The sequence below is a fragment of the Eutrema salsugineum genome, unplaced genomic scaffold (genome assembly GCF_000478725.1).
Source record: "Eutrema salsugineum unplaced genomic scaffold, Eutsalg1_0 scaffold_5, whole genome shotgun sequence".
NCBI lineage: Eukaryota > Viridiplantae > Streptophyta > Magnoliopsida > Brassicales > Brassicaceae > Eutrema > Eutrema salsugineum.
Window position 1 is genome coordinate 1024685 of NW_006256612.1, and position 22903 is coordinate 1047587.

The 22903-nt window shown below is 35.0% G+C and overlaps 3 protein-coding genes across 3 annotated transcripts; 2 read left to right on the forward strand and 1 right to left on the reverse strand.

Annotated features, from left to right (window-relative positions):
- Positions 1–2665: 2665 nt before the first annotated feature.
- LOC112083870 lies at positions 2666–12004 on the reverse strand. Its single transcript, XM_024151943.1, has 13 exons — positions 11997–12004; positions 11810–11893; positions 11599–11734; positions 11313–11494; positions 11112–11193; positions 10832–11028; positions 8703–8976; positions 8050–8647; positions 7359–7536; positions 6725–7251; positions 5577–6644; positions 4894–5479; positions 2666–3017 (listed from the first exon to the last, which is right to left on the reverse strand). The coding sequence occupies exons 1-13, from the start codon at positions 12002–12004 to the stop codon at positions 2666–2668; spliced, it is 4272 nt and encodes a 1423-aa protein (XP_024007711.1).
- Positions 12005–13922: 1918 nt separating this feature from the next.
- Positions 13923–14907, forward strand: LOC112084143 (glutathione S-transferase T3-like). Its single transcript, XM_024153243.1, has one exon. The coding sequence runs from the start codon at positions 14003–14005 to the stop codon at positions 14888–14890; it is 888 nt and encodes a 295-aa protein (XP_024009011.1). The 5' UTR covers positions 13923–14002; the 3' UTR covers positions 14891–14907.
- A 436-nt stretch (positions 14908–15343) lies between these two features.
- Positions 15344–16785, forward strand: LOC112084124 (putative nuclease HARBI1). The gene has a single exon (XM_024153109.1). The coding sequence runs from the start codon at positions 15474–15476 to the stop codon at positions 16782–16784; it is 1311 nt and encodes a 436-aa protein (XP_024008877.1). The 5' UTR covers positions 15344–15473; the 3' UTR covers position 16785.
- The last annotated feature ends 6118 nt before the right edge of the window (positions 16786–22903 follow it).

The window sequence follows — 22903 nt, forward strand, 5'->3', positions numbered from 1 at the left end:
TTTGGTGAGTGAAATAGCAGATTTGTTGTCAACCTGGAGAGTTACATTCTCACATGTTGATCCGATGATTTCACCAAGAACTTCTTGTAACCAAATTGCTTGCTTGGCTGCTCTGCCTCACAAGATAAAAGAGCAACAATTTCTTGCTTCTGTAAACACCAAGTAATTGGGAATTCATGAAGATAAACTCTTCCCATTGTCTAAGTCTATATTATGGCTGCTGTCGCTATATCCTACCAAACCTGGTTTGGTTCCACGCTTGAATGAAAGACCGTGAGCTAAGGTTCCTTTGAGATACCTTAGGACATGTTTCAACGCTGCTCCATGGGACTCTTTTGGCTCCTGCATATACCTGCTCAAGATGCCGACACTGTAGGAGAGGTCTGGCCAAGTATGAAACAAAAATCTAAGACAGCCATTGTTCCTTTTATAGTCTTGCTCTACCTTTTTCTTCTTGAGCTTTAGACAATCTTAGATCTCAATCCATCGGGTATATGTGCTGCATTACAACCACTCATCCCAGCTTCTTCTAGGATCTTTGTTGCATACCTCTCTTGCTTTAGCATAATGCCATTCTAGTGCTGCAGTACCTCAATTCCTAGGTAATAGGTAATTTTCCAAGATCGCTCATCTCAAACCTAGCTGCCATTCCTTTCTTGAACTCAAGGATTGTACTCAAACTAGATCATGTAACTAGTAGGTCCTCCACATAGACTGCCACAAGACGACGATCCAATTTATCCCTTTTCCGATATAAATAGGGTTCTTTTGAGCATTCACAAAGTTCAGTTCTCTCAGAATTTTATTAAGCTTGTTATTCCATGCCCTTGGCGCTTCCATAGAGTGCCTTATGCAAGTTATACACCTTCTTTTCACTCCCTTTGGTTACAAAACCCTCAGGCTGAGTAACATAAACCTCTTCCTTTAGTTCAGTGTGAAGAAACACAGTTTTCACGTCAAAATGAAGCACTTCCCAACCGCTGGAAGCTGCTAAAGAGATGATGAACCGAACCGTTTCAATATGAGCCACCGGAGCAAACACCTCATCAAAATTTATCCCATGTCTTTGTACATATCCTTTTGCCACTAGCCTCGCTTTGTACTTATTGATGCTGCCATCAGAGTTGCGTTTGAGTTTAAAAACCCACTTCAATCCGATTGGTTTAGCCCCTATGGGAAGATCAACCAAGCTCCATGTGTTGTTTTTGATTATGGACGACATTTCTTCTTTGCAAGCTTCTCTCCAAGCTTTTGTTTTGCTTGCCTCTTTGACATCCCATGGCTCCTCATTTATGGCTAGAAGAGTATATTCGCATTCATGATCTATCTCTGCTAGACACACAAAATCGTTCAGATACTCTGGTCTTCCAATTTGTCTAGTTGATCTTCTCAAGGGTCCTTGAGCTTACTGATCTTGTCTGGTGTTTTCTGTTTCGATATTAGGAGAATCTTCTCCCTCTTCGGTTCCTTTCTCAGCTACAGAGCCCTCGTTTCCATCTTCGACTCTGTTTTCGTCTATGACTCTGTTTTCCTCTGTTTCAATGGTTTCTTCGTCCTCTCTTATCCCATGGTCGACAAAATCTCTGAAGCTGAGGAAAAACATTCTTGGTTCTCGATTATTTTCCCTTCCTAGGTTACTCCACTTCCAAATTGTATTCTCATCGAAGACCACATCCCTGTTCACTACAATTTTGCGACTTGTTGGATCCAAAAGTCGATGAGCTTTTGTTCTAGGTTATGTTCCACAGTGAACAAGCATCCATGCTCTGTCGTACAGCTTCTTAAGATGTGGAGCTTCTATCTTTGCATAAGCTATGCATCCAAACACTCGCAAGTGTTAAACGTTTGGTCTTTTCCCTTTGAAAGCTTCGTATGGAGTTTTTGCTGCTAAAGATCGAGTTGCAACTCTGTTGATGAGATAGGTGGTGTGTCTAACTGCTTCTCCCCACAGATAATTCGGTATACTCATGTGTTTTAGGATACTTCTAGTCATATCCATCAGTGTCCTATTTCGCCTTTCAACAACTTCGTTTTGTTTAGGTGAGTAGGATGCGGTTAGGTGCCTAACAAACTCGCCTCCTCTGTCTGTCTGAAATATCTTGATAGTAGCTCCTGTCTCCTTTTCAACAATCGCTCTGAATCTCTAAAACTTCTCAAAGGCATCACTTTTTTCTTTCAAGAGGAGCGACCACATGTAGTGAGAATGTTCGTCGATTAGCACAAAAATATACATATTCTGTGCTGCTGTGGGAGGTATAGGTCCGCAGAGATTTCTATGTATCAGTTCAAGCATCCTTGTGGCACGATATGAGGTTGCTTGAGGAAAACTCGTCTGACTTGTTTTCCAAGCAAGCATGAAGTACATGTTCCTTTTGGAACACTTGAGATCCCGATAACAAGTTCCTTTTTTATCATCGTCTTTATAGTTTCAAAACTAATATATCCTAAACGCGAGTGCCATTTAGAATCGCTTATCGCTTTAAGCTGCAGACACTTAGTAACATCGGCCTCCATATTGACCTGTATAACCGGTTCACCAATAGTTTACCTTCTCTGTCATATAAGGTCAAATAGTCCTCCTTCATGCTGACTTCACATCCAGACTCTATAGTCTGACCAAGACTTATAATATTGTTCTTCAGATCTGGTATGAAATAGACATTGGTCAAGACTTTTCTTTCACCGTTTTGACATAAATAGACAATTGATCCTTGTCTTTTATGTCGATGCATGAATCATCGCCGAACCTTACTTTTCCCGTGACGGTCTCGTCAATCTTGGAGAAGCAATTTTGATTCCCGGTCATGTGGTTACTCGCCCCGTTGTCTATATACCATAGCTTATCTGAACCTGATTCGACCTCACTTGGCTTCACTTTTCTTTTGTTAAGAAAGACTACTTCATGCATCATGAGATCTTCAGCCTCTTGTGAGTCATCGTCTTTATTTTCCTGTGTTTCCTGAAGTTTGAGCAATCTGTGGAGGCAAACCGACGCGTAGTGCCCTGTTTTGTTGCATCTGTAGCACACAATCTTTGATTTATCCCTTTGTTGATTACCAAAGCGACCACGTCCTCTTCCTCGTCCGAAACGTCCTCCTCCTCTACCTCTGCCTCCTCCTTGAGATTCTTAATCCTTTTGCGAGTCCATACTAGCATACATAAGTTTCCCCTGATCTTCCTGCGACTCTTCTTCCTCGCAAGTTCTTTCCTTATAAGTCTTTAATCTCCCACAATATCTTCAAAGCTTGATTTATTGAGATCAAGAACTTGTTCCAGGGCTGCAACAATATGTATGTATCGTTTTCTTGGTAGACTTTTAAGAAACTTCTTGACAATTTTTGGTTCTTCAATGGTTTCTCCCAAGACAGCTGATTTTGTAGATATCTCTGAAAGCTTACCAACAAAATCATCGATTGTGTTGGTTTCTTTCAGCTTTTATCTATCAAATTCAGCCATCAAAGTTTGTAGCCTGGCTTCCTTGACTCTATCAGCTCCAATGTGTCTTATTTTTACTGACTCCCAGACGGCTTTTAAGGTTTCTTGGTCACCGACTTGTAAGATTGGTGCTTCTGGTATAGACTGGAATATGAGAGCTCGAGCCAAGTCGTTTTTTCTGCGTCATCTGATTCTGGTTCGATGATCTCCCAAACTTTTTGAACCCTAAGCGCTACCTTCATTCTCATGGCCCAAACAGTGTAATTGGTGTTGGTTAGCATCGGACATTGTATGGACGATGGTCCCCCTTCCTTGGGTTTGTTTGTTGCTGCTACTAGATCACCCATGCTTCATATGATCTTCGTATTTGCTTAATCTGATTAATTAACCCTGATTGCTCTGATACCAAATGTAATTGAATACTTAGATCAAGAATAAAAGCACTTCTTTTATTAACTTTATAAAAATAACTCAAAACCTAAAGCTCTTCTTAATCTCTCTCTCAACTCATAAATTATGCCACAATTTTGACATTTTCTTATATAGAGAGTATTCCATAAATTCTAATCCTATTAGAAATACAATTTTTCTTTTTCTTAAATAATTTCTAAGTCTATTAGATAACTCCTAAGTAATATGTACCCTTAATTTTTTTAGGAAATTTGCTGCTCAAATTTTAATCAAGTTTATTCCAACAAACTGAAAACGAACACAAGTTAGGAGACTCTCCTTGTACTACAAGAAAAAATATCATATTCTTACAAAAATTCCTACGAAACTATTGGTAGAAAAATATTTTTATTAATTTCTAAAGAAATTCTGACGAAATATATAAGTGATAAAAAATTGATGTGAAATTACTTACAAAAAAGATACATCAAAAACGGTAAAAAAATTGACAACGAGTCGATACCAAACATAAGGGACCCGCGCCGCTAATACCAAACGTAGAAATTTTAGTTAATAAATAAAACTTGACAACAATAATTAAAACTAGGTGGCTGGTCCGCGCCCTGCGCGGGCTGATGCTCTTCAAAAGTTTTTTTAGTTTTGAATGTAATTAGTTTTGAATGTAATACATAACTTTGTGTTTTAAATTTAATATTCGATCCATATTTCGAAAGTTTGTTGAGTAAAAAATGTAATATTCAAACCATAATTGGAAGCTTATAAATTGATTTGTATAATGTTTAATATATATACTTAAAAAAAGCATATTATAACAACTGATCATTTACTGATTTTTTAATTCAAACAAACAGAGCTATTCAAAACGTTATCATAGTGAACAGTAATTCATAATATAAGAAGATCCAAAAAATAAATCAGTTAAATATAACAAAATTTAAAAGATAAAACAGTTTAAAAATACCAATGACTACCAAAATAATATAACTAATATCCAATGTAATCTAAACATACTTTTAGTAGCAAACAAAACAATCTATTCAAACCAACCGCGAATTTCTATAAATGTTTTCAAACACGTCTTTGTAAACAACATTCATTGTCTTCTTTTGTGCTTTGCCATTCATATCTGTAATAAGAATCTTCAACCCTTGGCGTGATGTAACTCTAGACACGGCGACATAAAGTTGACCATGCGAGAACACTGGCTTTGGCAAATATAATCCCACCTTTTGTAGAGTCTGACCCTGACTTTTGTTTATAGTCATAGCAAAAGCTATGGTAATAGGAAACTGCCTCCGGCGCATTCTAAAAGGAAACCTTGCTTCTGGTGGTGACACAAACATTCTAGGTATGATAACCTTTTTTCCTATTTTCTTCCCGGTTATATGGCTTGCCTCGATTACATGCCTAGCTAACCGAGTTATAAGCAACCTCGTACCATTACACAAACCACCCTTAGGATCAATATTTCTAAGCAACATTATTGGAGCTCCTATCTTTAACTTGAGAGAATGATTTGGCAGCCCTGATACCTTTATACTATTAAGATACTCCTGTGTATAGACGACTTCGTCTATTTTGCTTGTGTCTGAAGTATCAATGCTATCGGCACTAAGGTATTCATGTTCCTCACCTAATAAAAACAATTCAAACTATGTTAGTACTGATATATTTTAATTATAATATAAATACGTATTAAAAGGAATTGTGATAAATCATATAACGAAGACCTTTGAGTTCTGATAGCATGAATTCATTAATAACGTCGACATCCTGATTCCGTAGACTGAGTATTGCCCTTTCCTGAAAAAAAACTGGTTCACGAGTGGTTGTGTAAGATTGACCATAAATCTCCGAGACTATTCTCTTAACAGGATCACCTTCTCCGCTTATCAGCAAATCCGCTGGAATTTCTAATTCATCTTCTATGGTATCATGAATATTTAGTTTTCCATCACCAATATCCAAGATCCACTTGACGAATTCTTCAATTTCTTGATTATTAAAATCATTATCGCCACGAAGCAGTCTCATATTTGTCTTTAGCTGCAAAACTTTGCAATCAGACCAAATATGAGAAGAATTCACAGTTGCCAATATAGTCTCTGAGCTATTGCCTCCGACAATAACAGGGAGTATTTGTCGAAAGTCACCACCCAAGACAACGACCTTTCCACCAAAGACCTTATCACACTTTAGTATATCACGCATAGTCTGATCCAATGTCTCAAAACAATGCTTTCTCATCATCGGAGCCTCATCCCATATAATAAGATCGGCTGCTTCAATCAGCTCTGCTTGGTGTGATCCAGAACTCACATTACAGAATGTGTACTCGTTCACAACTATGGGTATTCCAAACCGAGAATGCGCTGTTCTTCCTCCCTCTAATAACAATGCTGCAATGCCACTTGATGCAACATTGAGAACTATTTTTCCTTGAGAACGAAGAGCAGCGCCTAAAAGCCTCCATAGGTACGTTTTACCTGTCCCACCATATCCATAAACAAAAAACATTCCACCGATACCTCTTGTAACTGCATCCATTATCTCATTGTAGATATCCTTCTGTTCATTGGTTATTGTTGAAAACAACTTGACATGATCGTTTGCAAGTTTTGCACGATCGTATGATTTCTCATCCCGAATTAGATGATTTGATTTCTTAGACTTTCCAATATCATCAGGGACTGGCATCTCTCCTTTATAGTCGGATAATGAATGACCGTTTCTGCGCATATACTTCTCTATATCTGACAAACCAAGATTCTTATATTGGGCTTCAGTCAACACCAAACCTAGATATACAAATAAGTCTGTTAGCAACTAAGATAATGTGAATCTTGTAAAATAGTTTAAAATTTCAAATCCATCTTACCTGGGTCATTCTCTTCACGCCTTTTCTGATATAAGAAATCCTCGGTTAATATTTTCCAAGTAGCATTCCAACCAAGCACAAAGCATGCTTCTCGGAAGGAAGAGTATATAACACCATTAACCTTTTTTAAGTCATCAAAACTCTCAGGGCCCTTGACTATATTGAGAAGAATCCTCAAATGATATGCGTCTTCAGCGGAAGGTGAGACATACACCAGTCTGCCTATGGCAAAACCTTGTTTTCGTATCCTCCATTGCCGCTGCTTTGAGATCCAGACGAATTTTGTTGGGAAATCAGCATATGTTAGCTCCTTTGCCAAGGCATGTTCCTTGTTTGCCTCCATCCACGCTATAAATTGTGACTGACCTACCGATGCCTTGTTTAAGACTTGGTCAACGCTCTCTCCTTCGTGATATATACACATTTGTTTACCAGGCAAATGAAACGAAAGTTGCATTACTGCCGTGGTTCGGTACTGTGTAGGAATCTTTAGAAGCCTCCATGAAGATTCATACGGTGAAATGTATCTAAGAATGAGCAAATCAAACAGAAATAAATAATCTTGTTTTTTTTAAATCATACTTAAGTAATTATTCAAGCGATCTAATCTTAAAAATTAGTTTCGCAAAGTTACTTGCAATTGAAATGTTGCTCAACCTCATCTTGGGATATAACGGGGTTACCGTCTTCATCCTCGATTGCTGCTCTAATGTAATCTGGACCCTTGTTTATATATTTGAATAGGTACTTTATAGACCTGGTTTGGTTGCACCACTCAACGTTAACATGTGCCCGAAAACGCTTTAAGAGATCTGGATTATATGGGACAACATATCGGTTATCACACAAAACACCCCTCTTCAGAATGGTTCTTTGATCCATACGACGTCTATAGATGGGAAAGCCAGCATCATCGATTTTAGTAACTGATCCAGTAGGCTTAGGAAAGAATTTTGTACACCTTTTCTCATGCATACAAACATTTTTTGGATTGTCATCGCCGCATGGTCCATGTATCATCAAGTCTCCAAAAATTTCGTACAAAATTGGATCCAAGTCCTTGTCCGGTATCTCTGCTAATATAAATCTATCTATGTCCTCGCCTGTTGGTAGTTTGGATTCGGGTTTCAAGAAAACAACCATGTGGGCATGTGGCAATCCTCTTTTTTGGAATTCAATGGTATACATCGTTGAGATAAAAGTAAAACAATTAGAAAAAGTTAGAAATACATATAATAAATCGAATTAGTACCTATACGTTAAGTATAAGTTGGCACGATTTATATATTATGACTCTTTACTTATATTTAATCTTTTTGACATACCTGAGTTAACGTGGCCCATAACGTGGTCTTTCGTTAGATAATTCACTAAATTATCGAGCTTCATTTTAAAAATCCTGCAACAAATATCTGGTCGATCCTCGATCTTTAGATCATGTTTTTCCAAAAACCTCGTTATCTCAGGCCATTTTGGATTGCAAGTAATTGTTATGAAAAAATCCGGGTATCCGTAGTACTTGCATGTTGCCATCGCGTCTAGATAATGTTTTCTCATGAATCTCTTACTTCCCGTGAATGAAGCAGGTATAAGCACCTTTTTTCCTTGTTCAGAAAGATCATTATTGCCACGTTCACCAGATTGTTCAATCTTATCAAAGCTGTCACACCGTAGCTTCTTTTGATTATGCCATATATAACGAAACCTATTTGATTCTACCATCGTATATGCGTCAACCAGAAACTGCTGATACAATCTCCCAGACATCATAATGATTGGGGATTCTCCATGCCTGTCTTGAATGCGAAATACGAAAAACTCGCGCATTGTAACGGTTGTGCGTTTCCTTCCAGATGTATCAACATAGCCAATATCAATACCTAATCTAAAACCATCTTCACCATACGGAAACAATAACGGATACTGCAAAGGTAAATAAGCCGGATGCAACTCACTTATAGGGTATAAACCTCCAGACTTGCTTTGAATAACGATGTCTCTTTTTTTCTGTTAACATATTGAAATCACCAGGTATCAAAGCCGCCACATCGTTCTCAGTAGGTAAGTTATGCGTTCGACCATCAGTAGTTTGGCCACTTGCAAGAACCAACTTAAAACCTTTAGAATTTGGATTCCCAACAAATTGTTCGCGTGCAGTTCTTAAGGCTTTAACATGAGGATTATGATCATCTAACATCTTCTTCAGAAGCTCCACGATATCTGCTCTCAGCTTCCTCGAATTACCAACATCCCTGAACAGTCATTTTGAAACTATTATTATTTATAAAAATGAAACACTATATTGATATAGATAAATAATAATATTATATTATAATAAAAATCGAAGATTACCCATAAGCATTCATCCTATTTTTAACTTCGTTGATGGTATCATGGATATATAATTGTAGGAAGTTTGGTTGTTTGCCAGGTGCTGGTAATATATCTCTGATCAAATGATAATTTTCACCACACATTTGGAATAAATACGGACCATTACCGTTGTTTATATTATTATCAACCTTTCCACCAAGTGACGTAAACGAAAACATCATATTGTATGCTCTTATGAATTCACGGAAGTGTTTCCTCGTGTTATCGCGATTATACAATAGCTTTAACAACGTATTTGGGGGAGCTTTCAATAAAGGTAGCTGAACTTTGCCACTTAGACAGCACATCGTGAAAACTGGAGTAGAAGATAGAGAGTGCTTGTTTATACGTTCTCCAAACCACATTAAAGCATGGCAATAGTCACACATGTAAGATTGATCACCATCATCATAATAACCTATCATTGATTTTAAATTTTTAAAATATAATAACTTGTATATATACTAATAAAAGGGAATTTGTTTGGATTTGTACCACTTTCCATCAAGCCAAAACTCGCGAATGAATTATATTCAGGATAATTCGGTGGTCTAGGTTTTTTTTGTCTTGGTCGTCGTTTGTTCGAATTACTTGGCGGAACAGCATCTGAATCTTTATCATCGTCCGTGTCCGAATCAGTAGCGACAAAACATAGAACATCATCGACATCAACGGACTCTGTCAATATATCTATAAATTTAGAAAATCAGATGAAGTTAGTTTCATATATTTAATATAAATCAATATAAAATTGTATTTAATCAACATAACCTTTTGAATTATTTATTGTTGGTAAACCATGCTTCGATCGAATGATATTCAGTCTGTTTTGTCTGGCTATTTTAGCCATACCAACACGTCCAATAGATTCTATATCAATGTATTGATGATAAACTGATTTTGGTAACGTTGGTGCATACGTTTCTGCCCTTGAAACGATTGCTGTATTAAGGATGAAAGGTGTTTCAGCGGCATATCAAAAGTAACAATACATGCATTTTTTTCAAAGAAACAGAAACACTTACGACGATTTGCAACAGGTATCTTAACGACCCTAGGTTTCGTTATTCTCTTTTTCTTCGGCGACATAGTTTCTGATTAGGTTTTCTTTTTCTTTTTTGTACGATATTAAAATACGTTCATGAGAAACACTATTTAAACATATGTAAGGTTTTCCTATAATTTGTAGGGTTTTCATTTTTTCTTTATTGAAACAAACCTAATTTAACATTTTATGTTTTGTCTTTTTTTTGAGTTTAAGTTTATAAAATATTTAATATTAATAGAATAATCGATATCTTACATACTTTGACGATTTCATGTGTTAATTTAAGAAACTATGATAATATTAAAATATAAAATTGCATATATGCACAAACTGTAATATTTCACAATAAAGTAAGTTGTGTTACTTCGCAATTTATATAGAGATTTAAGTACTTGTTTTGAATTTTTCGTTCTTTGAATCAATAATGCATCCTAAAAAAAACAAACCATAAATTCGAATATGCATAAATATCAGTACTAAAGTATATAAAAAACCAAAAAAGAAAAACCAACATCGAGAATTATAAGAATATCAGTTCGAAGATTTCAACGTATGTGTTTGTTCATTGCCGTCTTCCTCTTTTCTTGCTATTACTTTTTTCGTCAACATTAGGCGTTTGAACGGCTGAATCTGAAACTCGTTTTGATACTGGCGATGGTGTCAGTGATGCAACTCTACCTGAGTACCTAAGTTCTAAATCATGTTCGAGGGACCGAATTCCATGATTTTCAAACTTATTCAACATATCTGCATCATCGACAACGATCTCGACTTTATAAGTTTGACGTCTGTTAGTCAGATTCTCCGTTCCTATTCCGATTTTGAAAAGGAGCTTCTTCCCAACCAAATCAGAAAGAGCTCGTTGAAGCACCAAAGTTCCGTCCTGATCAAAATATAAAAAGACATTACACATAAATAATATAAGATTATATGATAATGTGCACAAAGTATTATAAAATGATATACCTCAGCAACCTCCTCAGCTAAAGTATCTGCTTGAACACGGAGAAATGCGCTAGCGATTTTATCAAAAGTAAGAATCTTATCTCTTCGCCAGACTCGTCGGAAACAACCAACACTAACTTATACCTATGAAAATATGAATATTTTTAAAGCCAAAAATTAAAAAAATTTCTAATAACTGCTTTGAATCAATGAACCATTTACCTGGCTATAACATCTGAGACAGCTTCGCCACATTCTCTACAATCAAATAGCAAAGAATCGTCATCGGTAGAATCAGATTCTATTGGATGAACTGTATTATCGCAAAATCTGCATGCAATATAATACCATATAGGATTATATTCGACTCGAACAACTGTCGCAGCAGTAACACATTTCATTTCCTACACTCGATATATGATTTAAATATAAAAAAAAGATCATTCTCAAATATATAAAAAAAATAATTATTATGTATAAATTTAAAATAAACTTAATGAACACGTACCGTATCGGCATAAACAATACCCTGAATTGTCTTTCTTTCATTTCTATCAAAGAATTCATCTTTCCATGAAACAGAGTTAGTGGACGATGATTGCACCTTATGTTCATTGGATATCACAAATGTATTGGTTGGCAACCTAACAAAAGTCATTCCTTTTAGTATTCATGATAGCTCTAAAAGTATACACAAACAAACAGATTTCATTACTTACAAGGCTCGAAAATCTTCAATTTGTTTAGAATGTGGATCGAGAAATATTTGTGTTGCGTTGAAAGAGTTTGAAATACTGTAACTCCTACAAGTAATTAGAAGTAAAGTATTTAAAATTTCTAAAAAAGCGTATATGATAAACTTATTTATATCACAAATATTATCAATACACTTAAGTTCAAATATACCTTTCCATTCTGATACTGAAGCAAATCTAACAACACACACGATCACAGACGCAGTATTTTTCGTCACGTAGTCGATTACTTTCTTTCCGAAATTTCCCCACAGCGTGCAAGTCAAGTGATTATCACTATACATAATCAACAAACTAATTAAATTATATATGATTTGACTAAATATTATTTAATAAATTATATCATTATGAACTCACCTGGCATTACGTAGAACAACGTCCAACTTTTTTATTGGTTTTCTTTGAGCGATAACGTCAGAAGTTTCTAGACTAACAACCTGCCCTATGACATCTACATGAATATTTATAAAAAATTAGTACAGATAAGATGTATTATATCACAGTATAACTCGATAAATATAATAAACAACATATATCTAGCATACCTATTAAAACACTGTTGTCATAATCCCCATTACTTATAGTTGAAAATTCCTTAGACCAGCTCCATCAGGGGCTCGTTAAGGAAAATTGGCCCAGAAACCTAGGTGAAATGGTTTTAAAAAAATTGAGAAGCCCAAAATTTGCAATGGATCGATCCTTTGCAACGAGGCGGACGAGACGATCTCGTCGGTGACGTGGACGAAGGACATTGGCTGTTTTATTTTTTTTTGCGAATGAAATTTTTATGTGGAGAGAAAATCATTTCGTGTTTATCGGGCAAAAAAAAAACTTCTCTCCTTTCTCTCGATCGAACGGCGATTTCGCTTGTCGGAGATCAAATCGGAGGTTCAACCAGGCTCCGATGATGTAAAACTCGGCGGATATCCAGTACATCTCTCTTTACAGGTAACAATCCGATTACTCCTCTGATTGACGGTTTGAAATTCGATTAGGGTAAATTAGGGTTCGTTGAAATTTGGGGAAAATTTTTGCAAAGTTGAAATGATGTAGTTATGTGTTGATTGGTTGATTATATCTTACATCGGTAGTTCGAAACAGTCATTGAAGCCGATTTAAGGCTATTTTGGTGAATCGAATTTGTAAATTAGGGTTTGGCGATTGGGGATTTTTTTTTCCAAGTTTGATCTGCTTCAAATTAGGGTAGTTAGGTGAATCAAAATGTGTCTCTTTGTCTCTGTTTGTGTCTGTTTTATCGGTTTAGGCTAGTTGGTTGAATCCGAGTTGTTTGATTATGTTCATCCTCTGATTGTTTCTCTTTTATCGGTTTATATATGATTTGGGTTTTATCAACATATGGGTAATTGTTATGCGATGTCTGGTTGAACTATGTTATCATGAATGAGTTTGATCTTGAGTAAAGATAGAGTTTGATCATCATCGGTTCGTGATGATCTTATTTTTTTGTGTTCATCTTGCTTTTTTATGTTTATCTTCTTTTTTACATAGTACGAACAGAAGTCTCTTGTTCTTTTTATGTTCATCTTCTTTTTTTCCCTAGTACGAACAGAGTTTTCTTGTAATGACTGGTTTGATAGTTTGATTATCATTACTGCTTGTTTAGTTTATGGTCGCGTGCAGAGTCAGTCTTCTTTGTGTTAAATGCTACTTTTTTGTTAGGTAATAGAGTTAAATGCATTTATTTACGCTTGTGTTTTGTTTTGTGAGGGTAAATGGTGGGAGAAAGGAATGACGGTTTTAGAAGCTGCAAGCCAGTCTTTTCCATCAAGGTTAGTCAGCTTCTACCTTATTTCGTTAGTTTGTGTGATAAATGCTGTACTCTTCAATGCATTCGTTAGTTGGATAGGTATGTGAGATGACTTGTGATGAATGCTTCCTAGGTATGGGCTTAGATTAGGTAAATGACTTGTTATGAATGCTTGTTAGGTATGCGTTAGTAAATGACTTCTTAAAACAGTTTGTATTTAAAAACTTGTGATGAGTTAAATGAAAACTCATGTACCAAAACACTAAATTCTCAAACAGCTTCTGCTAACTTATTTATAAAACACGTTACACTTAATCCTAAAACACGAATACAACCCTCAAAACCCTTACACCCAAACTTAAACCTACCTCTTTCTACACGTTGCTTTCATGGATTCCCAAAACCCTTACACCCAAACCGAAGGCTTTGTGAACTTATTAACTAGCCAGCTAGTTAATGATGTTTACACGCCTGTGATAGATCTTGGGTCAGCAGAAGTCCCTGTGTTTAGCACACAAACTACTGATGATCCAAGTTTAGGAGGGAAGAACACGCCTGAGAGAAGAAAGTGGTCGCCGAAAGAAGACGTCATCCTCATCAGTGCCTGGCTCAATACATCAAAAGACCCAGTCGTTGGGAACGACCAAAAGGCGGCAGCATTCTGGTCGAGGATCATTTTGTACTACAACTCATCACCACTGCTTGGTGAATATCCGAGAAGGGAAATAGGGCAGTGCAAACAGAGATGGGGAAGGATTAATGATCAGGTGTGCAAATTCGTTGGTTGTTATGAGGCAGCCATGAAAGAGAGAACAAGCGGGCAGAATGAGAATGATGTAATGAAAGCTGCTCATGAAATCTTTTTCAATGACCAGAAGTTCAAGTTTGTTTTAGAACATGCATGGCGAGAGTTAAGGCATGACCAGAAATGGTGCAGAGCAACTAGTGGCAAAGACAATGGATCGGGGAAAAGGAAAAAGTGTGATGAAGGTTCCACTCAGTCACCAAGCCCTGTGGATGGTGAAAGTGAAGGTGCGGCTAGACCACCGGGAGTGAAGGCGGCCAAGGCCAAATCCAAAAAAGCCTACGGTGGGAAAGAGGATGGAAAGGATCTGCTCGAGCTGCAGTCAGTCTACGCGCTGAAGAAACAAGATTTGGATGCACGGTCAAAGCTTGAGTCGCAGAAAACACTAAACAGTCTCTTAGCCAAGGCTGGGCCTCTATCTGATGTCGAAGAAGCACTTAAGATGAAGTTGATTACTGAGTTGCTTGCTTGATATGTATGTTTTTATCTTTTTTTCATGACTTTCATCTTTGAGCATTTGCCATGAACTTCATGTTTTTTGCTTAATAGATATTTGTTGCATCATTTCAGGGTTCGAAGACAAGGACAACAGACATGTGTATCAAGAGCTGGTGAATTTTATTTGGGTTTATTATGTGTGTCACGACTTTTTTGTTTTAGGAGATTTGTAATTTGTGTCACGAGTTATGTAGCTGGTTTTAGGAGGTTGGTTCTTTATGTCACGAGTTGTATTATTGGCACAAACAAGATTTTGGTCACTTGTGTCACGAGTTCTGTTGTTAAACATGTGGGGTTGTATTCTTTTGGCTACTTCTGTCACGAGTGATGTATTGTGAAGGCAAAATGTTTTGTTTACACTCTCTCTCAAAGTTATTTATATATGCGAGAAGGCAATATGTTTTGTTTACACTCTCTCTCAAATTTATTTACGTACCTTCTCACTACTTCGATTACTCTACATCTCCCTTTCTATTACTCTACATCTCCCTTTCTATTACTCTATATCTCCCTTTCTATTACTCTATATCTCCCTTTCTATTACTTACCACACAACGATGGCTTCATCATCAACAAACGATGATTTAGATAATGTGTATGATGATTATCTAGATGACATACTCGATGAGAAATGCGACAATATGTTCGACGCCTTTATAGCTCGCCGGGAAGCCAAAAAAAAGAAGAAGAAACGAGCTTATATTGAGAGAGAACGTGAATTGGGTCATAACCAGCTATGGAATGACTATTTTACTGAAGATGCTACATATCCGTCAATTGTCTTCCGTCGTCGTTTCAGAATGAACAAACCATTGTTCATGCGGATTGTGGATCGTCTATCTCAAGAAGTTCCATATTTTCAACAAAGACGAAATGCTACCGGACGGTTAGGTCTCTCTGCTCTCCAGAAGTGTACGACCGCTATACGTATGATGGCTTATGGCTGTGCAGCAGACGCGGTTGACGAATATCTCCGTTTAGGTGAATCTACTGCCATTTTATGTCTTGAAAATTTCACTCATGGAATCATACAATTATTTGGCGATGAGTACCTACGGAGACCCACACCAGAAGATCTCCAACGATTACTGGATGAAGGAGAGTCACGCGGTTTTCCCGGAATGATAGGGAGCATTGATTGCATGCATTGGGAATGGAAGAATTGCCATACCGCTTGGAAAGGGCAATATACACGCGGATCGGGGAAACCAACTATCGTCTTAGAGGCGGTTGCATCACACGATCTCTGGATATGGCACGCTTTTTTTGGTCCCCCAGGTACTTTAAACGATATTAACGTTCTTGACCGTTCACCTGTTTTTGATGACATATTACATGGCCGTGCTCCAAAAGTGAGGTATTCCGTCAATGGACACCAATACAAGTTGCCTTATTACCTCACTGACGGGATCTATCCAAAATGGACAACGTTCATACAATCCATTCGTCTTCCACAAGAACCGAAACATCGAATGTTTGCTAAAATGCAAGAATCCGTTCGAAAGGATGTCGAGCGTGCTTTCGGAGTCTTGCAAGCTCGTTTTGCTATTATTAAAAATCCAGCTCTGATGTGGGATAAAGAAAAGATTGGGAAGATTATGAGAGCAGCCGTCATCTTGCACAATATGATTGTAGAAGATGAACGAGGTTCCTACAGTCTGTGTGATATATCACAATTCCAACAAGTAGATGGAAGCAGAGCCTCACACGTGGATATGTCGTATTCCAGAAATATGCCTACAAACCTGACTAATATGATCGGCATTCGGAATGAAGTACGAGACAACCAAATACATGACCGATTGAAAGCGGACCTTATTGAACATATATGGAACAAATTTGGTCATACATTCAGTTACGATGACTAACCCGCTTATGTTTTAAATATCTGTAATTTGTATGTCTTAAATTTCTGTTTCTGTAATAATAATATGTTTGTTTAAGTATGTATTTTCCAATTTTAATAAAAAACGTTTTTTATAAATTATGTTCAACAAAACAAAAAAGAGTTTTTTAATGACTAAAGAAACTTACCTAAGGGTTCACTAATGGACAACAAAAAATAATGAATCTCTTCTCACATATCACCTTCTCAAATAAATTATAAAATAATACAAAAAATGATTAAAATATTCTAAAGAGACTCAACCTCAGTTACACCACTGGAGCTGCTCTTAAAATATCTATAAGGAAGTTCTCTAAGAAAGTCATCACAAGGTGTTATAACAGTAGTCCTGTAAATACTTATTTTAAAAGATAAAGGACTTATCCTATATGCAGTAGTGTAATCTTTGAACGTGAAGTTGCTTAAGAATATAGTACGGCCTTCCGTCAATTCAGAATTAAATTGCTCCACCAAATCTCCATCAACAGTTAATCCTAGAACCCTGATATAGTCAAAAACTTAATTAATATATAAGTTATTCATATCATAATTTTACTATACGATGCATGTTCATATATATAGATATAAAACATTAACATTGCCTACCACTTCATCTGCTAATACCATCTCTATGGATGTAACATTATTTTTACGATATGATTTCCAGAGATTGATTATCTGAACCTTTATCTTGTAACGATCACTCGTTCTATCAATTTCGTCTATCAGAGCAGAGACGATTGTTTTCCGCTTGAGATAGGACTTCACAACTTTCTTAGTGTCAACACTATTATCTATTGACGACTCCATCTTCTTCTTTTCCCCAAAAATTCTTGAACCGATTTAATGAGGAAGATTAATCAGTCGTACATAAATATATATATATATATATATATATATATAGGAATTGATAAAAACCCTAGGTCTTTTGCATCGATGCAAATAAATAGAGTATCGTATCTTTTATTGATTTCTATATATCGAGTTCAATTTTAAGACTTTACATAATTTAAATGTAAATTTTACTTATTCCATTTCTCATATAAGTATATTTGTTATTTTTATACAAAAATCAGTTGCGTGAAATTATGTTTTCAGTCATTTTAACATAAGCATAAAACAAACATTATAATGATAATGAAATTAGCATCTTTTGTACATTTTCCTTTTATTTATAAAATCCTTTTTCATTTTTTTTTTAGAAATATATTTCGAACTATAACCGTATATTATACTTTTTTAATTTCATTTAAATAATCATAATTTCCATAATTTATAAGTTTTTATTTTTTGTAAATACTACAAAGAAGGAAAAGACACTCGAGTATGATGAGTACAATCATTGGCAATTTTAATATATGTAACAATAGCGATATATATGAATTTCATTGAGAATTTCAACTCGGATATAAATATATATACTGTATACGCATGTTTATGAAAGATACTTTAACTTAAAATATATATATATATATATATATATATATATGGAACATGTATAGGCAATAGTCGAGAAACAATTGATAATAAATGATTCGAAAACAATAATTATAATTATGAAATACTAACTTCACATATAATGAAGATGAAGAATTCGAAGAACACTTTAAAAAACCAAAAACCTTATGAAATGTATCCTAAAACATAAATTTAAAATACGAATAGTGAATAGGGGTAATATTGTATCTATCTAATCTCGATGGTGAACATTCTCTAGACGATAGCTTCGACTGCTAATCATCCTGCGTAATAAAAATAAAACAACATAAATAAAAAAGGTTATGTATGATATTATATATACTATACATAGGAAGGTATGTACAGGCCATATTTTTCTCTGAATTCTTCGACTTCTGCAACATGTGGGTTCAGTACTACCAATGTTGGTTGAATAGCCGAAATCATTACCTTTCCTGAAATAGGAAGTAAAATACTAAATTTATACCACGCATATTCAAACATTAATTTATATATGCAACTGACATACCTCCAAGATAATCAATATTTCCCCATCTGATTACACAAACAGCATTTTGGCTATCACAACTACGCCAGTCCTTATAGAACTTTAAAGCTCTTATGCCAGTCAATTTGCAAAAGAGACGAACGTGTCTACATGATCAAAATAATTAGCAGAAAATTATATATGCTTGTATTTTTATAATTGATCACATAGTTAAATTCGAGAAAACATTTAACAGGGAATACAAACCTTAAATCCTCCAAGTAGAAAGTGATAAACTGGTATTCGCTATCAATGCACTTTTCCTCCAGTTGGTCCAAAGTATAACCTTCCCAGGAATGAAAATTGCCAACGTTTATAACACGGCCAATTATTTCTGAAACGAAAGACAGTAGAAAGCTCATTATTGTTTCTTATACTTAAAAAAAATATAAATCATATATCAACATACTTACCAACTAAAAATTCGTCACTGTATGTACGGTTCAAGATTACACAGAAGTCGATAAAATCGAAAAAATTCCATTTGCAATGAAAACTATCACCATCTACGACAGTATGTGAACCCAAAACTATTTCAAAACGACGCGAAGTTGTCCTAAAAACACCATAGACATGAGCAACCTGGAAACGGCGAATCTTAATCCAATTTCCAACAGGAAACTGGTCTTCAAACAAAGCATAGCATGCGGTTGGTACAGTGGCATGTATTTTATCACCCTAGCATATGATATAAATTGTTAAAGTCTAATTATCACAATAGTAATATGTTAAAAAAATATTATAAATGTAAATATATAAAACTGGACTATATAGTAAACAAACCAGGTCATCACATAGCACAGCCCCGAGACGCTTTTCAGATGGGTGCAAACTATGAGTCCAAACTCTCAAAACTTTAACATTAATCTCAAATTCACAGGGACCATCGGTTAGATGTATGACTTTTATTGGAAACGCTTGAATCTCTTGAGACACCATAGCTGTATTTGAAGAGGAGTCGTTGGAACATTCATCACCATTATCAATTTCAGAATCTGAAGTAAAGAGCCTACATCGCACGCAAATGCGCTTAGGGGGAGCTTTAACAAAGATACCATCCACAATATTTTGTGATGTTCCATGGAAATCATAGTTGAGATATAGTCTTTTTCCCAATGGACGTTTGGGCTGAAGATCAGCAGAACATTCGGTTTTCACTGCCGATGCATCATTCCGAATATCATCAACATCATCACTCATGTATTCTTCATTTTTCTCATCAACATCATCATGACTCTCGTTCTCGTCTCCTTCTTCATCACAACCATCAGACAATTCGTTCGTCTTATCATAGTCATCGTCTTCATTTTCTTCATCGGTTTCCTCACAATCATCACTTTCTTCGTCCTCGTCTTCTTCGTCAATTTCATCACTATCATCACTATCAGTACTATCTTCGTCATCTTCCTCGTCATCATATTCGTCGCCATCGTTATCATCACTGTCTTCGTCTTCTTCTTCGTCATCGCAACCATCATACCAGTCGTCATCATCATCATTGTTATCAGTATCCGGTTGATCACTACCGCTATCATCACCATCATTGTCATCACCTTTGTTATCGGTTACAATGTCGCCATCACCAATGTCGTCAGTTCGATCACCATCAGTTGGATCATCTTTTTTGTAATTTGATTCGTCAGGGTCAGCACCAGTAGGATCTTCGTATATATATATTTATACATTTTTGATATATTAGTCGTCCCTCTATATAGATGTTTAATAAATTATCAACTTGAAGACTGTTCTGATCAAGAGACTTACCGTTTTGCTCATGTTCATTACAAACACCAATGCTTCTATTAGCTGAGTCGCTAATCATGTCATGTTCGAATTCATTATCTGGTCCTATATCAAACCAAATTATGAAAATATTTGTAACGTCTAACAGAAAAAGATATTACTATAGGAATTTTTTACCAATTTCATTGATTAGATGACAGGGCACATCCCACAAACCCGACTGAACATCTGTGCGATCTCCATGAGCTGATTCAGAATACAATATTCCAAACCCAAACACCTTAGAACCCAATTCTCGTGGCCCACTCCTCTTTCTTAAACCACAAGGTATTTTGGACGTATCTATAAATAATAAGACATATATAATTTATTTATCATTCAATGAGTTTTTATTTATTTTTTTAATATAACACTCATACCGTTAATATGTGGAATATTATACAATCTTGAAGGATGTTTAGGGAGACGATCAGAGGATTGATAGAGGTGTAATCTCTCGAATGCCGTTTCAAGTGATGAAGTTCGATCAACAGTATTATGAAGAACTGAAAGATAAGAAAAAATTGTATTTAGATTTTTATTCCAAACATCATAAGCAAAAACGAAAATGTCTCTTTGCAAGAATTTATAGTATAACAAAAGATTAACGACAATCTTTTAATGGCTTAAAAATTAAGATAAATTTTCACGTAAAAGCATAAACTTCAGTTTATTATATTAAAAATAAGCAAAATAAAAACGAAAACTATTAAGTTACCATTGTTATCAGCAATAGAGGATGAATCAAGCAAGACGTCACATGAGATCTTCGCGTTATGTGTACCCATTGTGATTTAACCCTATTGAGAAATCGAGTTATAATTATAAGCTAATAGAATGGTTTCTTTTTTTTTATTAGTTGCCTAGAAGGGTGAGAGAATTATCGTAAGCTTACGATCGTATATAAAGCCGTGGTTTTTAGGGTTTTAAACGATTATATCTATGGTGCACATATTTTTTCCTTTTTATTAGTAAATACTAATATTTCCTATTAAAGATAAATCCTAGAATAACTAAAATGTATAGATCACGATTTTATGTTAAATTATTTAATTTTCAAATATGTATATTTCTTATTTGAGTATATACATATCAGCGATTAAGAAGAAGTGTTCTAAATCAATACAATTTATTTACGAAAGTTTTCTTTATTTATGAATAACTACCAAGAACTACAAAATCGATAAAGTAAAATGACTATTACTAAAATGCAAATTTTCTCAATTTACACAGGCATTTCTAGAAGTACAACTAATTTAAGAGATCATTTTTTAAAGATAAGTACCGGGTTTTACAGAAATCATTAGCACATAACTATATGCGATTTAAATTTAAATTTATCTTTAATTAATTTATTTAATAATTATTAGTTACTACAATTATTTGGAAGAATTAATTTTCATTTATATATCAAAAATAACATTATTTAGTTATTATGACTGCGGATGTGACGATTATGTGGTTAAACCTATTCTGTAAAACATCTTAATATATATATTACATAAGAATTTGTAATAATTAACAGTAATGAATATAGTTTAAAACACCATAATTATTATACTGCAAAGCCAGAATTTATTACATAATAAAAAAAAAAGAGGATATCACTCCTTTAATTTCGGAACTTAATATAAGAAATACATAAAAGTAATCTTCCAGTGATTATGCATTCTCCGTTGCAGCAGTCCCAGCATTCTAATCTTCATATTCATCATCCAAAGGGGTAAAATCAACTGAAGTTTCAAGTCTGGAACAATATGACAATATTATAAAATCACAAAATAGATATCAATAGAATACATATACAGGATATAACATCAAATATGTATATTATAACAGTAATTTATAGACAATAATGTCTATAAATTATAACAGTAAATATTGAAACATTATAGTATATTACAAAAAAACGATAACGTGCAAGCTTTAAATTCAGATGATACAGCCTTATTAATTTTAAATATTTCGGATCTTCGTAATAGAAGATCTTGGTAAATCATATTTAAAACCACAATCCTTAATTGTTGTCGGTTCATTAGTCCAAAATCGAATAATTACAAATTTATAAATAAATAAACGTTAGAATAGTTATATAATTATTGGGTAATAATATTTGAATATTCGTATATTTTTACAATTTGCTAGTGTAACATGCAAGGGTCTATCAACTGATAGAATATTACTTATCAATGCAGAATAAAGCAAATCAAACTGTAATAATTTTTGCATGAAATAACTTTGACAGTGGAATCTAACTATTTACAATCTTTGAGAAGTTCAACTGACATAATTATACCGCCTGAAAAGTAACACTG